Below are 24165 nucleotides of genomic sequence, written 5' to 3'. Positions count from 1 at the left end.
TCCAACCCAGGATTTCCTGCTGATTAGGCAGTTTCGTTAATCGCTGAGGCATCCAGACATAGTGTTAATCAGAATAGCGTTTACTATGTCTGTACGCCTCCCAGATGACCCTCGCTCACAACGAGAGCAACCTATTCTCAGTCGCCGTCCATGTCCTCCATGCTCACTACTTTGTGGTTGCCGCAGGGGGTCGAAAGTAATTGCGCATCCGTACTGAAGGTGGTGCATTCGTGGCCCATCAAGGCGAGTCAGTTAGATGGACGTATCGTGTCTGCTCATTCGGACGTGCATTGATTCCCACATAAAGTCCTGATGCAGCAGACATCAATAATTCTTTCCCTTTTTTTCTCCCCTCTCCACCTTAAATTTACACTACATGTGACACACCTGCGGATTCCCCATGATGCCTCTTCTTTCTGACATGCCTGAATGAACAGATACCAAGCACTCATGTAATGGAGGCAAAATTTTAGAAGTAAGTTTACCAGATAACTTCTCCTATCAGAAACCTTCAGAAAATTAAAGAAATATACCAGCTTCAGCAAAGGTCTTGTTTATCGTAGGATGTCCAGAAGTTCCTGGATGGAGCAGAGCATGGCGTGATCTACTTCAGCCTCGGTTCGAACGTGCGAAGCAAAGATCTCGCACCTGAGATGATCCAGGACATCCTGCAGGTATTCAGACAGCTGCCACAGCGTGTCCTCTGGAAGTGGGAGAACGACTCGCTGACTTCTCAGCCAGAGAACGTCATGACCAAAAAGTGGCTGCAGCAACCATCTGTACTGGGTAAGCTGTCAGTAATTCTAGTCCTCCTGTACCATATATATCCCAAAATCATACTTAATTTTACTCATTTACTCTGCACTGCATTCTATCAACATGAATATAGTATTATTAATACGTTACCATCATTAATTTTTGTGTTCTTCTGCATGCTGTTCCAACGGGTAGTGCACTTTGCTCTTGCGCACAGTTTGGCCATGGCCATTCATCTTGGTGGAATTATGCTTGGTAGTCATACTAATATAAAATGCTGTGCAATAATTGCGACAGAGCTGGTCTATGACACAGCTACCGCGACAGGTGGTCTGGCCCCTGCTGCAGTAGGATAAGCCTGTGACAAGAATGGGGTTGGAAATGATGCAGGGATCGACTCAGCAGGTCTTTTACCTGGAAGAAAGATCCACGTTGCAAGGGGTTGGGTATGTGAGTGGCTTAAGGAAAGCCTAACATGTTTTGGAGATTGGCGGGGCGACAGGACTCCACTTTAGTAGCCAAAAAATTTTGTTACGTCGGCATCCATAGCTTTAGTAATGAATCACGATGAAAAAGACCACTTGCGCTGTATCATAAATATCTATTTATGATTAAACTACTTCCATGCCAATAGAGGAACACCATCAGGGATATATATTTATTTCGTCATTCAGATATTTGTCTCTATCATCATAAGAACACATCAGAAGAGGTAGGATATCCCACATTTCAGGGCATGACAGTAGATAAAGCCCTGAGGAAGGGCTTCTTCCAGTCCGGGGTGGTAATGAGTGATGTAGGGTACGCTCCTTTCGAGCAAATTCTTGGGTGTGATGCGAGGATAGAGCTTTGTCGGATCATGGCATGGAAAATCTGTTTGCACACTATGTCAGATGGATAGTGCCCGCCAAATAAGGCCTTTATGAGACCTTCAGCATGCTAGGCAAAGGAGTCACTGTCGCCGGAGATATGCTGTCCAAGGGGAGCCTGGCTGCCTGAGATAAATTTTTTGGTGCAAAACTGATGGCCACTCCAAAAATGCAGGTACTGTTGGTGGTTGATGATTTTAATGTGGACAAAGACATGGATGGAGCCATCAGAGAGGAAGTGGTCATCATTCATCATTCACGAAGGTGTCGAGCTGGGTTGAGGAGGTGGAATCAGGTGGAAGGGGAGGTGTTGAGCTTGTGAAGGAATGAGGATAGGATGCCTTAGCCCTGAGACCAATTTGTGAAGATATCATCAATGAACCTGCATAGACCAGGGTTTTGAAGGGTAGGGAAGTTCGCTCTAGATGGACGATAACCATTATTGCATAGGACGGTGTCACGCTTCAACATGGGATGGGACCATTCTTGCAGTTTCGTGGTGGCAGAGCCATAGCATTGGCAGAGGGGCACTGTCACGCAGTCACCACGATTCATAAGAACAGCAGTGGAATCTTTGTCTGCAGGCATGCAGAATGTGATTGGAGGCTATGTATGCCTGTCCTTTCTTCTGCTGAAAGGTTTGTGATTGTAGGAAAGGACAGGGAAAGGATTGTGACACCAGGCTGTTAATAAATAATTTATTGGAGGTTACCAGGGTATGATCAGATGGAACGGACAAGGATTAGTTTAGGATGGTGGTATGAATTCATAAACATGTTTTTTTTGGAGGGGTTGGCGGCAAAAAAGTGTTTACACCAGGTTTGTGAGGGATAGGGACTGGCGGAATCTGAAAATCTGATCGTCAGTGTGAAAGGAGGGTTGGGATGAGAGAGCAAATTTCAATGATAGGACATTACGAAGAGGTTGGATATTACTTCGCAGTTTAAGCAGCATTTGAGGAACAGGCAGTGGGATTATGTTTTAGCAAGGGAAAGGAGCAGGAGGACGAGGAGATTAACGTCCCGTCGACAAGGAGGTCATTAGAGACGGAGCGCAAGCTCGGGTGAGGGAAGGAATAAGGAAGGAAATCGGCCGTGCCCTTTCAAAGGAACCATCCCGGCATTTGCCTGAAGCGATTTAGGGAAATCACGGAAAACCTAAATCAGGAAGGCCGGAGACGGGGTTGAACCGTCGTCCTCCCGAATGCGAGTCCAGTGTGCTAACCACTGCTCCACCTCGCTCGGTAGCAAGGGAAGGGGATACTTTTCTGAACTGGTGCAGAAATATGGGGCAGTGGCACATTGTGGCAGGAACGGCCTTAGGGAAACGGGAAATGTAAGACATGAGAAAGTAAAGCATTGGGTGATTGGAAAGAAACACAATAAGAGGCATAGAAATGTCTACAAATGCTAAAAAATTCGCACATATACGTAAAAAATGTGAAAAATACTTATAAATATAAAAAAACGAGAAAAAATACACACAAATATGCTAAAATACAGGTTAAAATACCTACAAACACCCCCAAAAACATAAAATACTGAGGTACGTGGGAAAAAGGACGGAGCAGTTTACGTATGGGAGAAGAGAAAGGTGGGATTGAGAACAAGGTCCACATTTTCGTGTGGCACAGTGAAGTGTGGAAAATAACACACGAAAATACGCAACGGACATGAGATGCTGCAGCAACAGTCCGTGTGGTCACATAGCAACGCATCGTTGAGACCATTCATAGTGTGGCTTGGATGCCATAGTAGGTGCTGTTTGGAAGGCGACGAGAAAACTCAGGGAGAAGTTAAAAAACAGATACTGGGAAGTCACACACATTCACACAAGCATGCACACCACAAGCACACATGACAACTGTCTCTAGTCGCTCCACCAAATTTGAAACTCCGTCATGTCGAACAGAAGCAGCAGGAAGAGGAGGGTTGGGAAAAGGGGGCATACACAGTCAGGTGGGGGTCTAGGGGGGGGGGGTGCAGGAGTAAGTTGGTTCTTTCTGATGGAGCGTGCAGGTACTAGATGCTGTCAGGAAAAGGCTGCCAAGCACAGTACTGAGAGGTTGTGAGGGTGGGAGGGAGGGAAATGGGAAGTGGACATAAAGAGATGAGGTAAAAGAATTGTATGTGTAATGTCATAGATCAGCGTACAAAGAGGTTGAGGGAACATGAACTACTCGAAGGTAGTAGGAAAGAGAGGGCGGAAACTGTTCAGTGTAGGCTACAGGCCCAGCAGATTACCATAGGCTTAGGCTGGGATGACTTCGGGAGTAGAAAACATTTCCCAAGGACCTTCCAATCTACGCAGTTCAGAGAAATTCATGATGTAGGGAAGGAGCTTGATCAACTGGAAGGTGAAGCAGAAAATGAAATAAAGCATGCAATGTTCTACAACAGTGTGAAATTGACTCCCTGGCATTCCAGCACCTCCCAAAAGTTATCCAGCCTGCTTAAATCCTACTGCCACCTTCGAGCTCCACTATTCAACCCCTGATTTACCTACAGCGTTCCTCCTCGCCAAAGCCTCATAGCACCCCGTCAGCGCTCATTTGATGTTTCAGTCTTGCCACATCATCTAAAACTCCCTGCCAACATTTCCCAAAATTCAGAGACAAAAAAATCTGACAACATTGTTGTTAATCTTTCAACCAAAATCTTTAGCCCCATAGATGTTTCAGTCCCATCCAAAGTCTCGACCTGCAGCCCAACACCCAAATTTAACCATTTTGGACTTTCAAAGGCCTCTGGTCTTCTCCTGATCCCTGCATTATAAATACTTCTTTGCTGACAACCTCTCCAAACAGAGCCCATATAATGTCAACACTGAACCCTGTCTCCCAGTTCATACCATCATCCAATTGTGTTTCTTCCCCTCTCCCAAGCAACGACCCCCTAGTTGCCTTCCAGAAGCACTTTAACTACAACATTGTCTCGCTATCCTTTCCTAGGTCCTTTCCTAAGAAAACCACTCAGCGGAAGAGACTACAGACACGTACATCCTCAAATCAGATCTCGACCTAATTAACTTACCAGCAGAAAAAGCTTCTACCTCGCAGAAGGTCTCTGACAATCGTCTACAAACACTGCCAGAGTGATCCCATCCCAGAAGTCCAGCACAACCTCCAATCTGCGCTAAAAAGTTTGTACCCTTCCCAGAACCTCTTCCTTGAATCTGTTCCTCTTCTGTTGTGACACCTTGCACACCAACCTTCTACATGCTCCAAGAGTCCACAAGCCTAAAAACTATGGAGAACCCAATGTATCTAGTTCTTGTGCTCCCACAGAACGAATTCTGGCCCTCATTGACTAACACTTCCAACCAACTGCCTGAAATCTACCCCCTCACATCAAAGATATCAACCACTTCCTTCACCAAGTCTCCATCATTACAACTCCTTTACATCCTGAATCCTAACCATCACCATTGATGCCACTTCGCTATACACCCATGTATCTCTAGCTGATATTAAACACTCCATCTTCCAGCATCTTTCAGACTCCATACACACTACCTTATTCCTTACGTACCTTGCTAACTGTATATTAATATACAACTACTTCTCTTCTGAAGCATAGGTATACAAACAAATTCATGGCACTGTCGTGGGCACATGCACGACGTCTTTCTATCCAAAAATGTTTATGTACCATCTAGAGGAAACCCCGTTAGCCTCTCAAAACTAGAAACACCTGTTCACTCTCACTGATTGATTAAATTGATTATATTTTCACAGTGCTAAGACACCCTATCCTAATTTCTTCACAAGCCTAATATCGTCTCTCGTATCTGCTTTACCTCGTTCTCCTCAACCCAGCCTGTCACATTCCTGTACGTTGACCTCCTCCTCTGGTGAATCCACACGCACATCTGTACACATTGAACCAACCAACCACAAACAGTACGTCATTTCGACAGCTGCCGAAACTCCCACATGAAAAAATCCATCTTGTACAGAGTGGGAACCTTGGGGCAGCATATATACAATGACAAGAACTTTTTTGCCCACTATGCTGAAGGTCTCACAAAGATTTTCACAGACAGATCCCCAGACCTATCCACAAATAGATTTCCTGTGCCACAGCCTACATACCTCACTACTCAGGCCAACCCTAAGAACCACCCAATATCACCTCAAACTGAAACAGCTAAACCACATTCTGCATCAGGGCCCTGATTATTTATTACCACGCCCTGAAATCATGGACCCAAAATTCTTTCCACACCTCCTAACGTGCCATTATGTCGACCTGCCGACCTCCCTTTTCTATTTACAATCCCAGCCCTTTGCCAAAGATATTACACACTTATGGAAGATCCTGGTGCAAGACCTGTGCAATCCACTCACTCAGCACTTCACATTCCAATCATTTCATAGGCTTATCCTACCTCATCAGTGGCTGGGCTATCAGTGAAAGCAGCTATGTCATATAACAGTTTTGCTGCTATCACTGCATAGCTTATTGTATCATCGCCAGATTCCAACCAAGAGTGAAAATTTGGTGCCCTATGGCATGTAACTGAACATAACATGTTTTATTTCAGTGACTCCTGCACAACCTGAGCCATCTACATCCTCCCCTCTATCACCAGCTTTCCTTAACTGCACAGATAGGAGTTATCCTGACAACACATTTTCCACCCCAGAGATTGCCCAAAGCTCAAGCTACAGTAACGAACTCTCCCCATAGTCTCCACCCAAAAGTTTCTGCCCATCAATCCTATTGTCTCCTCCGAATTCACACATCCCCTCACCCGCACCGTGCAATGCTCTTTGCCAGCACACCCACCGTTATTTCCTCCTACTCTGCCCTTCTATTTTTCCATTCGCCATTACCCTCCCCTTCCACACCTCAGCCTTCAGACACATGCCACTAGCAACTGGTCATGTCGTTATCTGGTCCCTGTATGCTCTGCCAGGGCAGTACTGATTTCGTTCCCCCACTCCTGTCCCTAGCTTTCCCCCACCCTTCCCTGCCCCAATCCAGAATGCTGCTCCCAGTCAACGTGACACAGTTGCAAACTGACCAGAGTGGATGGAGACAGTGGTCAAGTGGGCATGAGATATGTCTGTTTGTGTAAATGTGGGTGTATTTTGCTTTCTAAAGAAGGCTTTAGCCAAAAACTCAAATGTGTAACAGTCTTTTCGTTGCTCCTGTCTGTATAACATCGTGTAATCTTTACTGTGAGTAACAGTGTACCCTTTCACAAGACTGTTGATGTTCCAACCTGGACTTTGCATTGTTTCATATTAATCTAGTTCATTATGCAGCACAGACTGTTTAGAATATTCCAAAAAGTTTATTTCATCCCTTTCTTGGCGTTCAGTGTGATAATTAGAAATAGACGACAGAAAAAATTGAGTGTAAGCTCTTGGTTAACGAAGAAGCTAAACAGAGATTCATATATAATGTGGACACCACCAGCTGCTTGACGAAATAAGTATGCATTTCAGCTTTGGTCAGTTACTATTATAACACAGCATCAGCCAGTACAAGTGGTAAAATGGATGATAAAAAGGTCTTTAATAGCTACTAGCAATGAATATAATGATGTATTAATTGATTTTGAAATAAAATTCATTGCACATACTATTAAACGAACACCAGATAAGTGTAAAGAGATAATTACTAAATCCTGAACAGATATATGTTAATAGTGGAGGTAAAAGTAAAAAAACCAAAAAAAAAAAAAAACAACCACGAAGGCGTTATCCGAATCGCAGGGAAATCGGTAGATGTGACGTAGATCTACAGACGATTACGATTTCTCAAAAATTGTATGATTTATTGAAGAGAAAGAGCTTCTGTAATTGAGCTAGTCAGTAACACGTTGTCCACCTCTGGCCTCTATGCAAGCATTGACTGATAGAGTTGTTGGATATCGTGCCCAATTTAGTGCAGTTGCAAGGTTAAATAGTGAAATCTGAAGCTGGCTGGAGGGACCTGCTCATAATGCTCTAAACGTTCTCAACTGAGGAGAGACCAGTCGACCTTGCTCGCCAAGGCAGAGTTCGGCAGGCACAAAGACAAACAGTAGAAACTATTCCCGTGTGTGGGCAGACATTATCATGCAGAAATGAAAGCCATGGAAAGCTTGCCATTAAGGTCAATAAAAGTGTGGACAGAATATTCAAGGCGTATCGCTGTGGTCTAACATCGCCGCAGTGATAACCAAAGTGGGCCTGCTATCAAATGAAATGGTTTTCCAGGCCACCACTTCTGGCTGTCAGGTAGCATGGCAGGTGACAATCACTTAGGTATCCCACGGCTGTCTGCCGTCATCGCTGGTCATTGGGCTCTATAATCTCATTTAATGCAGTAGAATTCTCTTCAGTGATGAGTCCCGCTTCGAACTGAGCCTCGATGTCCAGAGGAGAAGTGTCTGGAGACGTATCGGACAGCGTTGGGATATCAACCTTACGGTCGCCAGCCATACAGCCAGATTGTCGGATGTGCTACTGCATTTCATACCAGTACCCCCTTAGTTCTCATCCGTGGCATTGTTGCAGGGCAGTGGTCGGCCGCCGATATTTGTGCCCCGTTTTGTTGTCCTTCACGGCAAGCCATCCTGTGCTCACTTTTCAGCAAAGTAATGTCCTTCCCCTGAGGGGGAGAGTTTGTACTGTTTGTCAAACCCAAATTGGCCAGAAATATCGCCGGACCTCTCCCCAGATAAGAACGTTTAAAGCTCAAGATTTTGCCGATAGAATGCACCAGGTGAACAGGATATTGCACAATATCCCTCAGGAGGATCTCCAACAACTCTGTCAATAAACACGAAGCCGAATAATTGTTTGCATAAGTCTCATAGGTGGACCAACGCGACATTGATCTGCTCAGTTTGTGAAGCTCCTTCTCCTCAATAAATCATCCATTTTTTGGCAGCTGTATTCATTTATTTGTCTGCACATGTACATCTGTGGTGAGCGTACTGTAAGACCTTCGGTACACACACCATCAGATTATTTGACTTGTCGCTCTAGCGAAGTAGGCGAGTGTCAGCAATATATCTCGTGGTCTTATCGTGGCGTGTTTATCTTCTGCCGTTATGTCAGACGATAGAAATGCCACTTGCACGCTTAGAGTAGCAGATTGACGGTGACCAACTTTAAACAGAACTTGATTAATTTTCACACACATTTATTAAAATAATAACAAGCATAAAAAGAACTTAACTTGGTTCTGGATGCTATTTACAATTGACAATCGGAAGTTCCTTTGGTCTTGGTACGTTAATCGTATTCTCACATATCTCTGATACTTGACAAAGTGTCTATACATTTCTCTTCATGGCTATGCACAGGAATATGATAATCTTATTAGGCGCAGACTGAAACTTGACTATAGACTAATGCAGACTAATGCAGACTGGTACAGACTAATGCAGACTGACTAATCGGAGGTCTGTACACTCGTTATAATACCTCGAGCGTTCAGGTATCACTGCGCGAGTGTGATCCACGAGGAGAAAAGGTTCTACGTTAGCAGCAATCTCATTGGCTGCGTTACATATTAATACGCGGATCGGCGGAAGCAGAATTTGGTCCGTCTCGAAGACAGCGCCATCTCGTAGTGCGGAGACGGACGAGCGCTGCCCCTGCGCTGTTGTGCTTAGCGGGGCGCGCCCTATTGGGAAATGTGTGTACGCGCTGACTACACGTAACTATGTACACAACAACATCACATCTACCGATTTCTGTGCCATTCAGGCAATTCTTTCGTGGCGTGACGTTTTCTTATATTAAGAGTCCACAGTCATACCTGTTAGGATGCGATTGCAGTAGAATGTCAATATTTGTATGTCGCTGAACACATGCAGTAATATTTGTGTAGTCTGTATCAATGGCTGAATTAACGCGCTGTCTTTTCCCTGCAGCTCACCCCAACGTCCGCCTTTTCATAACTCAGGGCGGCCTCCAGAGTATGAACGAGGCTGTGTTCCACGCGGTTCCGTTAATGGTCATCCCGTTCTTCGCTGACCAGCAGCATAACGCTGCAAAGGCTGAGCAAGCGCAGATCGGCGTCTGGCTGGAGTTAAGAGACATCACAAAAGACACATTTCTACGTTCCATACGTACGGTTCTGGAAGACACGAAGTAAGTCAAAGTAACATTTTATAATCGTTACTGCCAGTTTAAAATTGTTTTCTATATACATCCATCTCTAGTCCTCTGCGCTCATTGCACGGCAAGTAACTTTTTTTCAATGCTACACTACAGAAATGAAGCAACTACGTGACACTTTTTCAGCACAGTTAAAAGACTCTGGAGGTAACGGCCAGGCCGTTCTACCAAACATTCAGCTTCTCGACAACATAAATCCGCACAAAAGCGAAGACAATACCTTCAGTGTGTGATAATAATGGTGATGTTACTCATGGCAGAGCTACTAAGGTAGAATTACTAACCACAGATTCAGGTACACCACCACCAAAGAAGACGAAATAAATATTCCATAATTCGAACCAAGAACAACTGCGAACGTGAGTACATTGAAAGCAGATTATCGGTGTAGGGAAGCAGTTTAGATAACTTAATAAAGGCAAGGCCTCCGGTTCAGACAGTATGCCAGTCAGGTTCCTTTCAGAGTATGCTGATGAGCAACATTTTGGAACATATACTGAGTTCAAACGTCATGAGTTATCTCGAAGAAACCGATTTGCTAAAAAACACAGATTCAGGATATATGATTCTGGCAAAACACTACAAGCTCTTTACACTCACGAAGTAATGAGTACTAATGATAGAAGATCTCAAATTGATTTCATATTTTTAGGTTTCCAGAAGGCTTTTGACACCGTTCCTCATTAGAGACTTGTAGCTGAACTTCGTATCTGTGGAGTATCGTATCAGTTGTGCCACTGGATTCGTGATTTTCTGTCAGATAGGTCACAGTTCGTAATAACTGATGGAAAGTCAGTCAGGATCGACGGAGGACATCAAAAATGTCCAAAGAAGGGCAGCTCGGTTTATATTAGCACGAAACAGGGCAAGTTGTGCCACAGATATGAAAAGTGACCGGTGGTGGCAGTCATTTAAAAGAAAGGTGCTTTCGTTGCGGCAGGATCATCTCATGAAATTTCAATGACAAACTTTCTCCTCACCGTGTGAAAATATTTTGTTAGCGCCCACCTACATAGGGAGAAATGATCTTCATAGTAAACGAGACAAGTAAGAGCTCGCTTTGAAAGGTTTACGTGTTCATTTCTCCGGCAAACTCTTCGAGAGTGGGACGGTGCAGAAATAGTTCGAAGATGGTTCCATGAACCCTCTGTCAGTCACTTAATTGTGAATTTCGGAGTAATCATGTAGATGTACAGTGTTCACGAAGCCATTCCAAAAACATCGTGTGAACGTCTTCGTCGTCGGATAATGTGTGGCTGCTGCGAACGAGTTCAACGATTGCCTGGACATTGTCGTTCGCTGTTGATGTAGACTTTCTTTCTTCCCCGATCACCGTCATTCACATCTCTACGACCTTGGTTAAATTATTGACACCATTTATACGGCTCGGCGTGACATTGCATTTGGTCCATAAGCGCACAGAGTTTTGCCGTGGATCTATGTGCGATTTAGACGCTTACGGAAGACAACGTTGCGAGTACCGCCCCGTATCACTCGTACAATCTAATGTGCCTGTTCACCGTATCGCAGCAGAACTGTGTCTGCAGGAAATCCGCAACGTGTATTCGCTCCACTGGCAACGCGCCATGATTTCTACACAATGGTCCTAGCGTGGGATGAGATGTACAACTAACATTTTGAAATCCATTCGTACGTATGTACTGCTGCAGCGTGTCTTCCAATGTCACTTAATCGCCTTCCATTAGGTCGTCGTCTCTGTGTCATGTCTTGGAAACAGACAATGAATTTCCTTCGTTTATTTAGCAGCCATTTGCCTTGTTGTATTTCCGTGACACCTCTATTTAATATACATAATAGTATTAATACTGTCATCTAATCCAGTCTGTTCTGTGACCCAGTTGATAACTCTCCTATATATACGAGGCTTGTTTTTTAAGTAAGTGCCGTTCGCGCGTATTGTCCCGTAGTTCGCGCGGACGCCGCAACAAGCCACCGCGCCACTTGCCGGCATCCTTCCCGTTCACACTGATGCAAGTTGCAGCTCTGTAGCTGACGTGTACGCATCGCTGTGCTACTTTAAAATGTTTACGATTATTGAATCGCCCGCGGCGTGTGAGATACGGTCAGTGATACGTTTTTAGACCACGAGAAGCCTATCAGCTGCAGAAATTCATCGTCAGTTAATAGAAGTTTATGGCTTGAATGCAATGAGTGAAGGTAAAGTGCGTCAATGGGTTAGATAGTTTAAAAATGGCCGTCAAAACGTCCATGACGAAGAACGCTCAGGCCGGCCCTCTGTGATCACTAATGATTTGGTGGCTGCAGTCGAAACAAAGATTCGTGAGGACAGAAGATTCACAATTTCCACTCTTTCTTTGGAATTTCCACAAGTTTCAAGATCGGTTTTGTACAAAATTGTGTCTGAAAACCTAAACTTTAAGAAACTGTGTTCTCGGTGGGTACCCAGACTCCTCACAGAGGACCACAAAGGGAAGAGATTTGCCACTGCATTGGACTTTTTGATTCGTTACGAGGAAGAAGGGGATGACATGTTGAGTCAAATTGTCACTGGAGATGAAACATGGGTATCCCATATCACTCCCAAAAGCAAGCGACAATCGATGGAATGGCGACACACAACCTCACCCGTCAAGGTCAAAGCCAAACAGACGCTGTCAAAGCGCAAGATTATGGCAACTGTGTTCTGGGACCGGCGCGGTGTTTTGCTAGTGGACTTTATGGCACGAGCAACGACAATCAACTCAGATGCCTGCTGTGCAACTCTAAAGAAGCTCTGCAGAGCAATTCAAAACAAAAGGCGCGGCATGCTGACAAAAGGAGATTTGCTCCTGCACGATAACGCTAGGCCTCACACCTCTCAAAACACTCGGGATTTGATTGATTCTTTTGGCTGGGAAGTTTTGGACCATGCACCATACAGCCCCGACCTTGCTCCTAGCGATTTCCAGCTTTTCCGGTACCTGAAACACCATCTTGGCGGGCAGCGCTTCAATGACGACGATGAAGTGAAAGCGGCCGTGAACTCTTGGCTGTCGGAGCAGGCGGCCGAATTCTTTGAAGAGAGAATTAAAAACTTAGTTGTACGGTATGACAAGTGCTTAAATAAACAAGGCAACTATGCAGAAAAATAAGTAAAAGTGTGTAGAATCAGAAAATAAAAGTTTTTTTACAAAAGTATTTGTATCTTTTTTTAAAAATAAAAACGGCCCTTACTTCAAAAACAACCCTCGTAATAGCGATTCACAACCGGCATCTTTTCATTTTCTATTAGGGAAGCGTCTGTTTTGAATTATTCTCGCATTAAAATTCCATATCTCACTGCTACGAGTCGAAGACTGGAAATACGCAATAATAACCACGCCAGCCCAAAACGTCTCGAGACTCGAGTAATACACAATAAAGAAACGTTTATATGGTATTTTAAAGCTTCGGGTGATATGCACAGTCTCGCCCCACTGGCGTACAACGCACAGAATCTTCATACAGCCACGTGACTCTTATGTAAGTTCTTCTTTGGAAGGTTGTTCGAATTGCGTGTCACACTGGCCACTTCTTCGTGCTTGCTGAACCGTGAGGCACCCGTATGGGAATTTGTCGTTTTGTTTTGGTTTCGTATCAATAATACCAATCGTCGTCCCCACTAACGACTTTTCGCAGAAAATAAATGTCGATATTTTCCAGTTCAGTCAAGGCGTCCATGCGTCTTTTTCTGTTCGGGAGTCAAGATGTGCGGCACACGCTTTGCATCCGCCTTTCTCTCCTACAGAACATTGTGGAACAACCCAGACAGATCTGGATCCACTACTTATACAGTGACTGAAATTTTAGTCTGTAACTTTATTGATGAGAACAGCTGTAAAACCCGAAGCGTAGACTTGCTTTCTTCTTGTTCAGCAGCAAAGAAAGGCATGTATTTGATTTTTGACGTCTCTCTCTACTTTCTCCATCCGTCTGTTCATCTGTCTCTTTTTTTTCTGTACACCTTGTTTCGTCTTTCTCAGTAACTATTCCACTAAATTTCAATACCGTAATTCCTACTACCAATGACAAAATAAATCCTACCTTTGCGTTATTCCTACCTCTGCCACGCCATTCAGTTAGTGTATTGTATAACGTATTGTAGTTGAGAAAAACCGTTCTATTATGATAGACATGTCCATACCGCTAGTAATGAAACTGATATTATTATAAGAGTAGGCTGAAGTAGGCAGAAGATGAAGAGACTAGTCAGGAAGAATCAGTGTGCAAAGAAGTTGGATACGGAAGTACTAATAAACGAAGTATGGATCAAGTTCTCTCAGGCTATAGATACTGCGATGATGAACGGATCAGTAGACAATTTAGTTGAAGAGGAGTGAACGATCCTATAATGACCAAATACAAAAGTTGGAAAGAAAAACGTGGGTACAAAGAAGGTAACTGCGATAAAACCATGGGTAATAGAAGAGATACTTCAGATGATCGGCGTGAGAAGAAGTACAACAATTATAAATAACCGACACTGTCGGCTGGAGAGAAAAATGGTTCAAATGGCTCTGAGCACTATGGGACTCAACATCTTAGGTCATAAGTCCCCTAGAACTTAGAACTACTTAAACCTAACAAACCTAAGGACATCACACACACCCATGCCCGAGGCAGGATTCGAACCTGCGACCATAGCAGTCCCGCGGTTCCGGACTGCAGCGCCAGAACCGCACGGCTACCGCGGCCGGCGGCTGGAGAGAAATCAATTAATTCAATATAAAGAAAGTTTCTGATATGAATTTTTTATTGCCTTCATCACGTGTATGTACACTGGATTACTACTTTCGACAGAACTAAGCTGCTGTCGCCAGATCCACATAGTATACACTCCGTAGTATTTTCTGTGTCACACTTTCACGGTCCGCAGCGCGTGGTCGTGCGGTAGCGTTCTCGCTTCCCACGCCCGGGTTCCCGGGTACGATTCCCGGCGGGGTCAGGGATTTTCTCTGCCTCGTGATGACTGGGTGTTGTGTGATGTCCTTAGGTTAGTTAGGTTTAAGTAGTTCTAAGTTCTAGGGGACTGATGACCATAGATGTTAAGTCCCATAGTGCTCAGAGCCATTTGAACCATTTGAACACTTTCACGTTGGCCAGGCTGCAACCGAACAGTGACAAAAGCAGGATGAATACGGTGCCCCAGTGTCTCCAAATCTGCAACGGGCTGTGCATACACGATAATTCTGAGGTGGTCCCATATCCAGAAATCGCACAGGCTGAGAACCGGTGAACGAGCAGGCGATGCAACTGCACGCCCTCGTCCTATCCATCTACCACGGAAGACACGATTGAGACGCGAAGTTAAGGCAAAGTGGGCTGCAGTCCCATCACGTAACAACCACATAATCCTTCGAATCATCAATGACACTTGTTCCAGTGCGGAGGGCAAAGTCAAGCGCAAGAAACGAAGATAGTTCCGGCTGTTTGGGTGCTCGACGAAAGATCCGTACCCAAAGACTGGAAAGTTCCACAGGTCACACCAATATTCAAGAAAGGTAGTAGGAGTAATCTACTAAATTACAGGCCCATATCGTTAACGTCGATATGCAGCAGGATTTTGAAACATATGTGTTCGAACATAATGAATTACCTCGAAGAAAACGGTCTATTGACACACAGTCAACAGGGGTTTAGAAAACACCGTTCTTGTGAAACAGCATTAGCTCTTTATTCACGTGAAGAGCTGCGTGCTATTGACAAGGGATTTCAGATCGATTCCGTATTTCTGGATTCCCGGAAGGCTTTTGACACTGTACCACACAAGCGGCTCTTAGTGAAAATGCGTGCTTATGGAATATCGTCTCAGTTACGTGGCTGTATCTGTGATTTCCCGTCAGAGAGGTCACAGTTCGTAGAAGTTGACGGAAAGTCATCGAGTAAAACAGAAGTGACTTCTGACGTTCCCCAAGTAGTGTTATAGGCCCTTTGCTTTTCCTTATCTATATAAATGATTTGCGAAACAATCTGAGCAGCCGTCTTCGGTTTTTTGCAGATGACGCTGTCGTTTATCGACTAATAAAGTCATTAGAAGATCAAAACAAACTGCAAAACGATTTAGAAAAGATATCTGAATGGTGGGTCTGAATCAGAGGCTGAGACGGTTCTGCGACCATGTGGGCTGCAGATTCCTCGACTTGCGCCATAGGGTGGTGGGGTTTCGGGTTCCGCTGGATAGGTCAGGAGTCCACTACACGCAGCAAGCGGCTACACGGGTAGCAGGGGTTGTGTGGCGTGGACTGGGCGGTTTTTTAGGTTAGATGGCCTCGGGCAAGTACAGAAAGGGCAATAGCCTCAAAGGGTGCGGAGCAAAGTCAGGACATGCGGGGACCAAGCAGCAATCGGTATTGTAATTGTAAACTGTCGAAGCTGCGTTGGTAAAGTACCGGCACTTCAAGCGCTGATAGAAAGCACCGAAGCTGAAATCGTTATAGGTACAGAGAGCTGGCTTAAGCCAGAGATAAATTCTGCCGAAATTTTTACAGAGGTACAGACGGTGTTTAGGAAGGATAGATTGCATGCAACGGGTGGTGGAGTGTTTGTCGCTGTTAGTAGTAGTTTATCCTGTAGTGAAGTAGAAGTGGATAGTTCCTGTGAATTATTATGGGTGGAGGTTACACTCAACAACCGAGCTGGGTTAATAATTGGCTCCTTTTACCGACCTCCCGACTCAGCAGCGTTAGTGGCAGAACAACTGAGAGAAAATTTGGAATACATTTCACATAAATTTCCTCAGCATGTTATAGTCTTAGGTGGAGATTTCAATTTACCAGATATAGACTGGGACACTCAGATGTTTAGGACGGGTGGTAGGGACAGAGCATCGAGTGACATTATACTGAGTGCACTATCCGAAAATTACCTCGAGCAATTAAACAGAGAACCGACTCGTGGAGATAACATGTTGGACCTACTGATAACAAACAGACCCGAACTTCTCGACTCTGTAAGTGCAGAACAGGGAATCAGTGATCATAAGGCCGTTGTAGCATCCCTGAATATGGAAGTTAATAGGAATATAAAAAAAGGGAGGAAGGTTTATCTGTTTAGCAAGAGTAATAGAAGGCAGATTTCAGACCACCTAACAGATCAAAACGAAAATTTCTGTTCCGACACTGATAATGTTGAGTGTTTATGGAAAAAGTTCAAGGCAATCGTAAAATGCGTTTTAGACAGGAACGTGCCGAGTAAAACTGTGAGGGACGGGAAAAACCCACCGTGGTACAACAACAAAGTTAGGAAACTACTGCGAAAGCAAAGAGAGCTTCACTCCAAGTTTAAACGCAGCCAAAACCTCTCAGACAAACAGAAGCTAAGCGATGTCAAAGTTAGCGTAAGGAGGGCTATGCGAGAAGCGTTCAGTGAATTCGAAAGTAAAATTCTATGTAAAGACTTGACAGAAAATCCTAGGAAGTTCTGGTCTTACGTTAAATCAGTAAGTGGCTCGAAACAGCATATCCAGACACTCCAGGATGATGATGGCATTGAAACAGAGGATGACACGCGTAAAGCTGAAATACTAAACACCATTTTCCAAAGCTGTTTCACAGAGGAAGACCGCACTGCAGTTCCTTCTCTAAATCCTCGCACAAACGAAAAAATGGCTGACATCGAAATAAGTGTCCAAGGAATAGAAAAGCAACTGGAATCACTCAACAGAGGAAAGTCCACTGGACCTGACGGGATACCAATTCGATTCTACACAGAGTACGCGAAAGAACTTGCCCCCCTTCTAACAGCCGTGTACCGCAAGTCTCTAGAGGAACGGAGGGTTCCAAATGATTGGAAAAGAGCACAGGTAGTCCCAGTCTTCAAGAAGGGTCGTCGAGCAGATGCGCGAAACTATAGACCTATATCTCTGACGTCGATCTGTTGTAGAATTTTAGAACATGTTTTTTGCTCGAGTATCATGTCGTTTTTGGAAACCCAGAATCTACTATGTAGGAATCAACATGGATTCCGGAAACAGCGATCGTGTGAGACCCAACTCGCGTTATTTGTTCATGAGACCCAGAAAATATTAGATACAGGCTCCCAGGTAGATGCTATTTTTCTTGACTTCCGGAAGGCGTTCGATACAGTTCCGCACTGTCGCCTGATAAACAAAGTAAGAGCCTACGGAATATCAGACCAGCTGTGTGGCTGGATTGAAGATTTTTTAGCAAACAGAACACAGCATGTTGTTATCAATGGAGAGACGTCTACAGACGTTAAGGTAACCTCTGGCGTGCCACAGGGGAGTGTTATGGGACCATTGCTATTCACAATATATATAAATGACCTATTAGATAGTGTCGGAAGTTCCATGCGGCTTTTCGCGGATGATGCTGTAGTATACAGAGAAGTTGCAGCATTAGAAAATTGTAGCGAAATGCAGGAAGATCTGCAGCGGATAGGCACTTGGTGCAGGGAGTGGCAACTTTCCCTTAACATAGACAAATGTAATGTATTGCGAATACATAGAAAGAAGGATCCTTTATTGTATGATTATATGATAGCGGAACAAACACTGGTAGCAGTTACTTCTGTAAAATATCTGGGAGTATGCGTGCGGAACGATTTGAAGTGGAATGATCATATAAAATTAATTGTTGGTAAGGCGGGTACCAGGTTGAGATTCATTGGGAGAGTGCTTAGAAAATGTAGTCCAGCAACAAAGGAGGTGGCTTACAAAACACTCGTTCGACCTATACTTGAGTATTGCTCATCAGTGTGGGATCCGTACCAGATCGGGTTGACGGAGGAGATAGAGAAGATCCAAAGAAGAGCGGCGCGTTTCGTCACAGGGTTATTTGGTAACCGTGATAGCGTTACGGAGATGTTTAATAAACTCAAGTGGCAGACTCTGCAAGAGAGGCGCTCTGCATCGCGGTGTAGCTTGCTCGCCAGGTTTCGAGAGGGTGCGTTTCTGGATGAGGTATCGAGTATATTGCTTCCCCCTACTTATACCTCCCGAGGAGATCACGAATGTAAAATTAGAGAGATTAGAGCGCGCACGGAGGCTTTCAGACAGTCGTTCTTCCCGCGAACCATACGCGACTGGAACAGGAAAGGGAGGTAATGACAGTGGCACGTAAAGTGCCCTCCGCCACACACCGTTGGGTGGCTTGCGGAGTATGAATGTAGATGTAGATGTAGGTGCGAAAAGTGGCAGTTGACCCAAAATAACGAAAAGTGTGAGGTCATCCACATGAGTGCTAAAAGGAACTCGTTAAACTTCGGTTACACGATAAATCAGTCTAATCTAAAAGCCGTAAATTCAACTAAATACCTGAGAATTACAATTACGAACAACTTAAATTGGAAAGAACACATAGAAGATATTTTGGGGAACGCTAACCAAAGGCTGCGTTTTATTGGCAGGACACTTAGAAAATGTAACAGACCTACTAAGGAGACTCCCTACACTACGCTTGTCCGTCATCTTTTAGAATACTGCTGCGCGGTGTGGGATCCTTACCAGGTAGGACTGACGGAGTACATCGAAAAAGTTCAAAGAAAGGCAGCACGTTTTGTGTTATCGCGAAATGTGGGAGAGAAATGATACAGAAATGATACAGGATTTGGGATGGAAATCATTAAAAGAAAGGCGTTTTTCGTTGCGACGGAATCTTCTCACGAAATTCCAATCACCAACTTTCTTCTCCGAATGCGAAAATATTTTGTTGAGACCGACTAACATAGGGAGGAATGATCACTAAGACAAAATAAGGGAAATCAGAGCTCGTACGGAAAGATATAGGTGTTCATTCTTTCCGCGCGCTATACGAGATTGGAATAATAGAGAATTGTGAAGGTGTTCGATGAACACTCTGCCAGTCACTTAAATGTGATTTACAGAGTATCCATGTAGATGTAGATGTAGACGTAGAAGTAAGACTGGCCCCAAAACACGGTCACCAATTATGGCCGCCCACACATGCCGGCTGCACCGACGCTGATGGTTCGGTGTCTGCAGACCATGGGGTTTCTGCATACTATCCCACAAATCACTGTTTTGAAAGTAAATGATACCACTCCGCGTACAAGTGACCTCATCTGTGAGTGGGATGGCTGACACAAATCCTGGAATCGTGGTTGGCTGGTGAAGAAACCCGTAAGAAAACTGGATGTCTCTCTCTTGCAAGCCCTGCACACACTTTACGTGATAAAGGTAGTAACAACTGTCATGGAGAATGTCAAACACGATCGTCTGGCGTACCCTGTAATGGCGGGCCATTTGCCTGGTACTGACGCGGCGGTCGCCTTCCACAGTGTAAATCGCGTTTCCCTCCAAGCCCGGTGTCCGAACACTTCGGTACGTCCATGTTGATTTCCTGCTTCCTGAAACGACCCTGTATCAGACAAACGGCGAAACGCTGTTGCAAACATTGAATGCTGTGGTTGTTGTGGTCGGGGACAACTCTCATGATGCAACCTTGATGCCCACCGCCCGCTGCCATTTGCCTTTCTGTAAGTAAATACCATGTCGCCAAGTTCTCGGTTCGAATACGGAACCATTGTGTACAACGTTACATCACATCCACTACAACGTGAGTCAGCAACAGAAATACATGGGAAACAACGTTACGAATTACTATGGTAGGAGAGGGCGCTAAGGCATGACACGTGAGGAACAATACGAACCTCTAGGAGGAAACCATGCATACTGTAACTGTGGTTGCATGGTACAGCGCGTATCAGAGCGCAGAGTATGACTGAATAAATGGCCTCTAGCATGGAAACCATGCATTTCGGACATAAGTTTATTAGATCATTTTTGTTCCGTATCACCTCATTGGTCAGTGAGCTGGAGTTGAAACTTAATGGTAGATTGAAACTATGTGCCGGACCGAGACTCGAACTCGGGACCTTTGCCTTTCGCGGGCAAGTGCTCTACCAACTGAGCTACCCAAGCACGACTCACGCCACGTCCTCACAGCTTTAATTCCGCCAGTACCTCGTCTCCTACCTTCCAAACTTCACAGAAGCTCTCCTGCGAACATTGCAATGCCTAGAGTTGGTGCACGGTGGAAAAAATATATTTACAGCTCTTGTTTTTTCACTTTTATCACAACAGGTCAGTTTATAGTCTTACAATTCATACTGTCGAAACTTCTCATCCACATTTGATAGGAAGGCATTTTATACAGGGTTGTTTCTTTCTTTTTTGTGTTTGCTTCCTTCCGGTAGCAAGACACTTTCTTGATAATGTGCATTCTCATAAGGTGTATATAGCTTCAACAGGCAATATACAGCGTGACAATACCGAAGTTCGTTTCAGCTAGTCGTCTGAGGTGACAAAAGTCATGCAATGTCTCCAGATATCGAGTCAGACTTCCGTTTGCCCGTTCTAATGCAGTAACTCGACGCGGAATGGACTCAACAAGTCGCAGGAACTCCCCTGCAGAAATATTAAGCCATGCTGCTTCTATAGCCGTCCATAATTGCGAAAGTATTGCTGGTGCAGTATGTTGTGCACGAAATGACCAGTCGATTACGTCGATGGCATTCATGTAGAGCGACGTGGGTAGCCAAATAATTCGTTCAAGCTGTGCAGAATAATCGTCAAATCAACTGAGAAACAATTGTGGCCCGGTGACACAGGGCAGCGTCATCCATAAAAATACTACATCTACATCTACATCTACATCTACATTTATACTCCGCAAGCCACCCAACGGTGTGTGGCGGAGGGCGTTTTACGTGCCACTGTCATTACCTCCCTTTCCTGTTCCAGTCGCGTATGGTTCGCGGGAAGAACGACTGTCTGAAAGCCTCCGTGCGCGCTCTAATCTCTCTAATTTCACATTCGTGATCTCCTCGGGAGGTATAAGTAGGGAGAAGCAATATATTCGATACCTCATCCAGAAACGCACCCTCTCGAAACCTGGACAGCAAGCTACACCGCGATGCTGTGCGCCTCTCTTGCACAGTCTGCCACTTGAGTTTATTAAACATCTCCGTAACGCTATCACGATTACCAAATAACCTTGTGACGAAACGCGCCGCTCTTCTTTGGATCTTCTCTACCTCCTCCGTCAACCCGATCTGGTACGGATCCCACACTGATGAGCAATACTCAAGTATAGGTCGAACGAGTGTTTTGTAAGCCACCTCCTTTGTTGATGGACTACATTTTCTAAGGACTCTCCCAATGAATCTCAACCTGGTACCCGCCTTACCAACAATTAATTTTGTATGATCATTACACTTCAAATCGTTCCGCACGCATACTCCCAGATATTTTGCAGAAGTAACTGCTACCAGTGTTTGTTCCGCTATCATATAATCATACAATAAAGGATCCTTCTTTCTATGTATTCGCAATACATTACATTTGTCTATGTTAAGGGACAGTTGCCACTCCCTGCACCAAGTGCCTATCCGCTGCAGATCTTCCTGAATTTCGCTGCAATTTTCTAATGCTGCATCTTCTCTCTATACCACAGCATCATCCGCGAAAAGCCGCATGTAACTTCCGACACTGTCTACAAGGTCATTTATATATATTGTGAATAGCAATGGTCCCATAACACTCCCTAGTGGCACGCCAGAGGTTACTTTAACGTCTGTAGACGTCTCTCCATTGAGAACAACTACTGTTGTTTGGGAACTGCAAAAGATCTCAGAGTAGCCGAACTGAGCCATTCCCTGACATCCATCGGTGCAGGTGGACAAGAGGACCCAATCCACTCCATGTAAACAGAGCCCACTCCTTTATGGAGACGCCATCAGCTTGCACAGGGCCTTGTTGACACCTTGGGTCCATGGCTTTGTGGGTTCTGCGCCACACACAAATGCTGCCATCAGCTCTTCTCAACTTACCACGCCACTATTATCCAGCTGTCTGGGATCCAACAGATATGGTGCCAAGCCCAGGTGAGGCGCCCTGCAGGCTGTGTGGTGTCGTTAGCGAAGGCACTCGCGTTGCTCGTCTGCTGCCATAGCGTAGTAACGCCAAATTTCTCTGACCGTCCTAACAGATACGTCCGTCGTAAGTCCCACACTGATTTCTGTCGTTATTTCACTAATTTTACGCCATTTCGGAAATGGAATATCCCATAGGTCTAGCACCAAGTACCATTTTGTGTACACTACTGGTACTTGCTACACCTAGAACAAATGCAGATGATAAACGGGTATTCATTGGACAAATATATTATACTAGAACTGACATGTGATTACATTTTCACGCAGTTTCGGTGCATAGGTCCTGAGAAATCGGTACCCAGAACAACCACCTCTGGCCTTGATACGCCTGGGCATTGAGTCAAACAGACCTTGGATGGCGTGTACAGGTACCGCTGCCCGTGCAGCTTCAACACGATACTACAGTTCATCAAGAGTATTCACTGGCGTATTGTGATGAGCCAGTTGCTCGGCCACCATTGGCCAGACGTTTTCAGTTGGTGGCAGATCTGGAGAATGTGCTGGCCAGGGCAGCAGTCGAACATTTTCTGTATCCAGAAAGGCCCGTACAGGATCTGCAACATGCGCTCGTGCATTATCCTGCTGAAATGTATGGTTTCGCAGGGATCGAATGAAGGGTATAGTCACGGCTCGTAATACATCTGAAATGTAACATCCACTGTTCAAAGTGCCGTCAATGCGAACAAGAGGTGACCGAGACGTGTAACCAATGGCACCCCATACAATCACGCCGGGTGATACGGCAGTATGGCGATTACGAATACACGCCTTCAAAGCGATGTCGCCAAACATGGATGCGACCATCATGATGCTGTAAACAGAACCTGGATTCATCCGAAAGAATTATGTTTCGCCATCCGTGCACCCAGGCTCGTCGTTGAGTGCACCATCGCAGGCGCTCCTTGCAGCGTGAAGGGCAACCGCAGCCATGGTCTCCGAGCTGATAGTCCATGCTGCTGCAAACGTCGTCGAACTGTTCGTACAGATGGTGGTAGTCTTGCAAACGTCCCCATCTGTTGACTCAGGGATCGAGGCGTGGCTGCACGATCCGTTACGGCCATGCGGATAAGATGCCTGTCATCTCGACTGCTAGTGATACGAGGCCGTTAGGATCCAGCACGGCGTTCCGTATTACCCTCCTGAACCCACCGATTCCATATTCTGCTAACAGTCATTGGATCTCAACGAACGCGAGCAGCAATGTCACGATACGGTAAACCGCAATCGCGATAGGCTACAATCCGACCTTTATCAAAGTCGGAAACGTGATGGTACGCATTTCTCGTACTTGCACGGGGCATCACAACAACGTTTCACCAGGCAACGCCGGTAAACTGCTGTTTGTGTATGAGCAATCGGTTGGAAATTTTCGTCGTGTCAGCACGTTGTAGGTGCCGCCACCGGCGCCAACCTTGTGTGAATGCTCTGAAAAGCTAATCGTTTGTATATCGCAGCATCTTTTTTCCGTCGGTTAAATTTCGCGTCTGTAGCACGTCATCT

General features: G+C 45.1%; 1 protein-coding gene across 1 annotated transcript in view; it reads left to right on the top strand.

Annotated features, from left to right (window-relative positions):
- The window catches only part of LOC126235672 (UDP-glucosyltransferase 2-like), a 77810-nt gene that overhangs the window by 52133 nt on the left and 1512 nt on the right, over positions 1 to 24165 (top strand). The window contains exons 5-6 of the mRNA XM_049944397.1: positions 564 to 786; positions 9504 to 9723. Coding sequence (XP_049800354.1) covers positions 564 to 786; positions 9504 to 9723 — 443 coding nt within the window. The remainder of the gene's footprint in view (positions 1 to 563; positions 787 to 9503; positions 9724 to 24165) is intronic.

This window comes from Schistocerca nitens, chromosome 2 (assembly GCF_023898315.1).
Source record: "Schistocerca nitens isolate TAMUIC-IGC-003100 chromosome 2, iqSchNite1.1, whole genome shotgun sequence".
Classification (NCBI taxonomy): domain Eukaryota; kingdom Metazoa; phylum Arthropoda; class Insecta; order Orthoptera; family Acrididae; genus Schistocerca; species Schistocerca nitens.
Note: the sequence above shows the minus strand (reverse complement) of the source record. Positions and strands in the feature narration are given on the sequence as shown.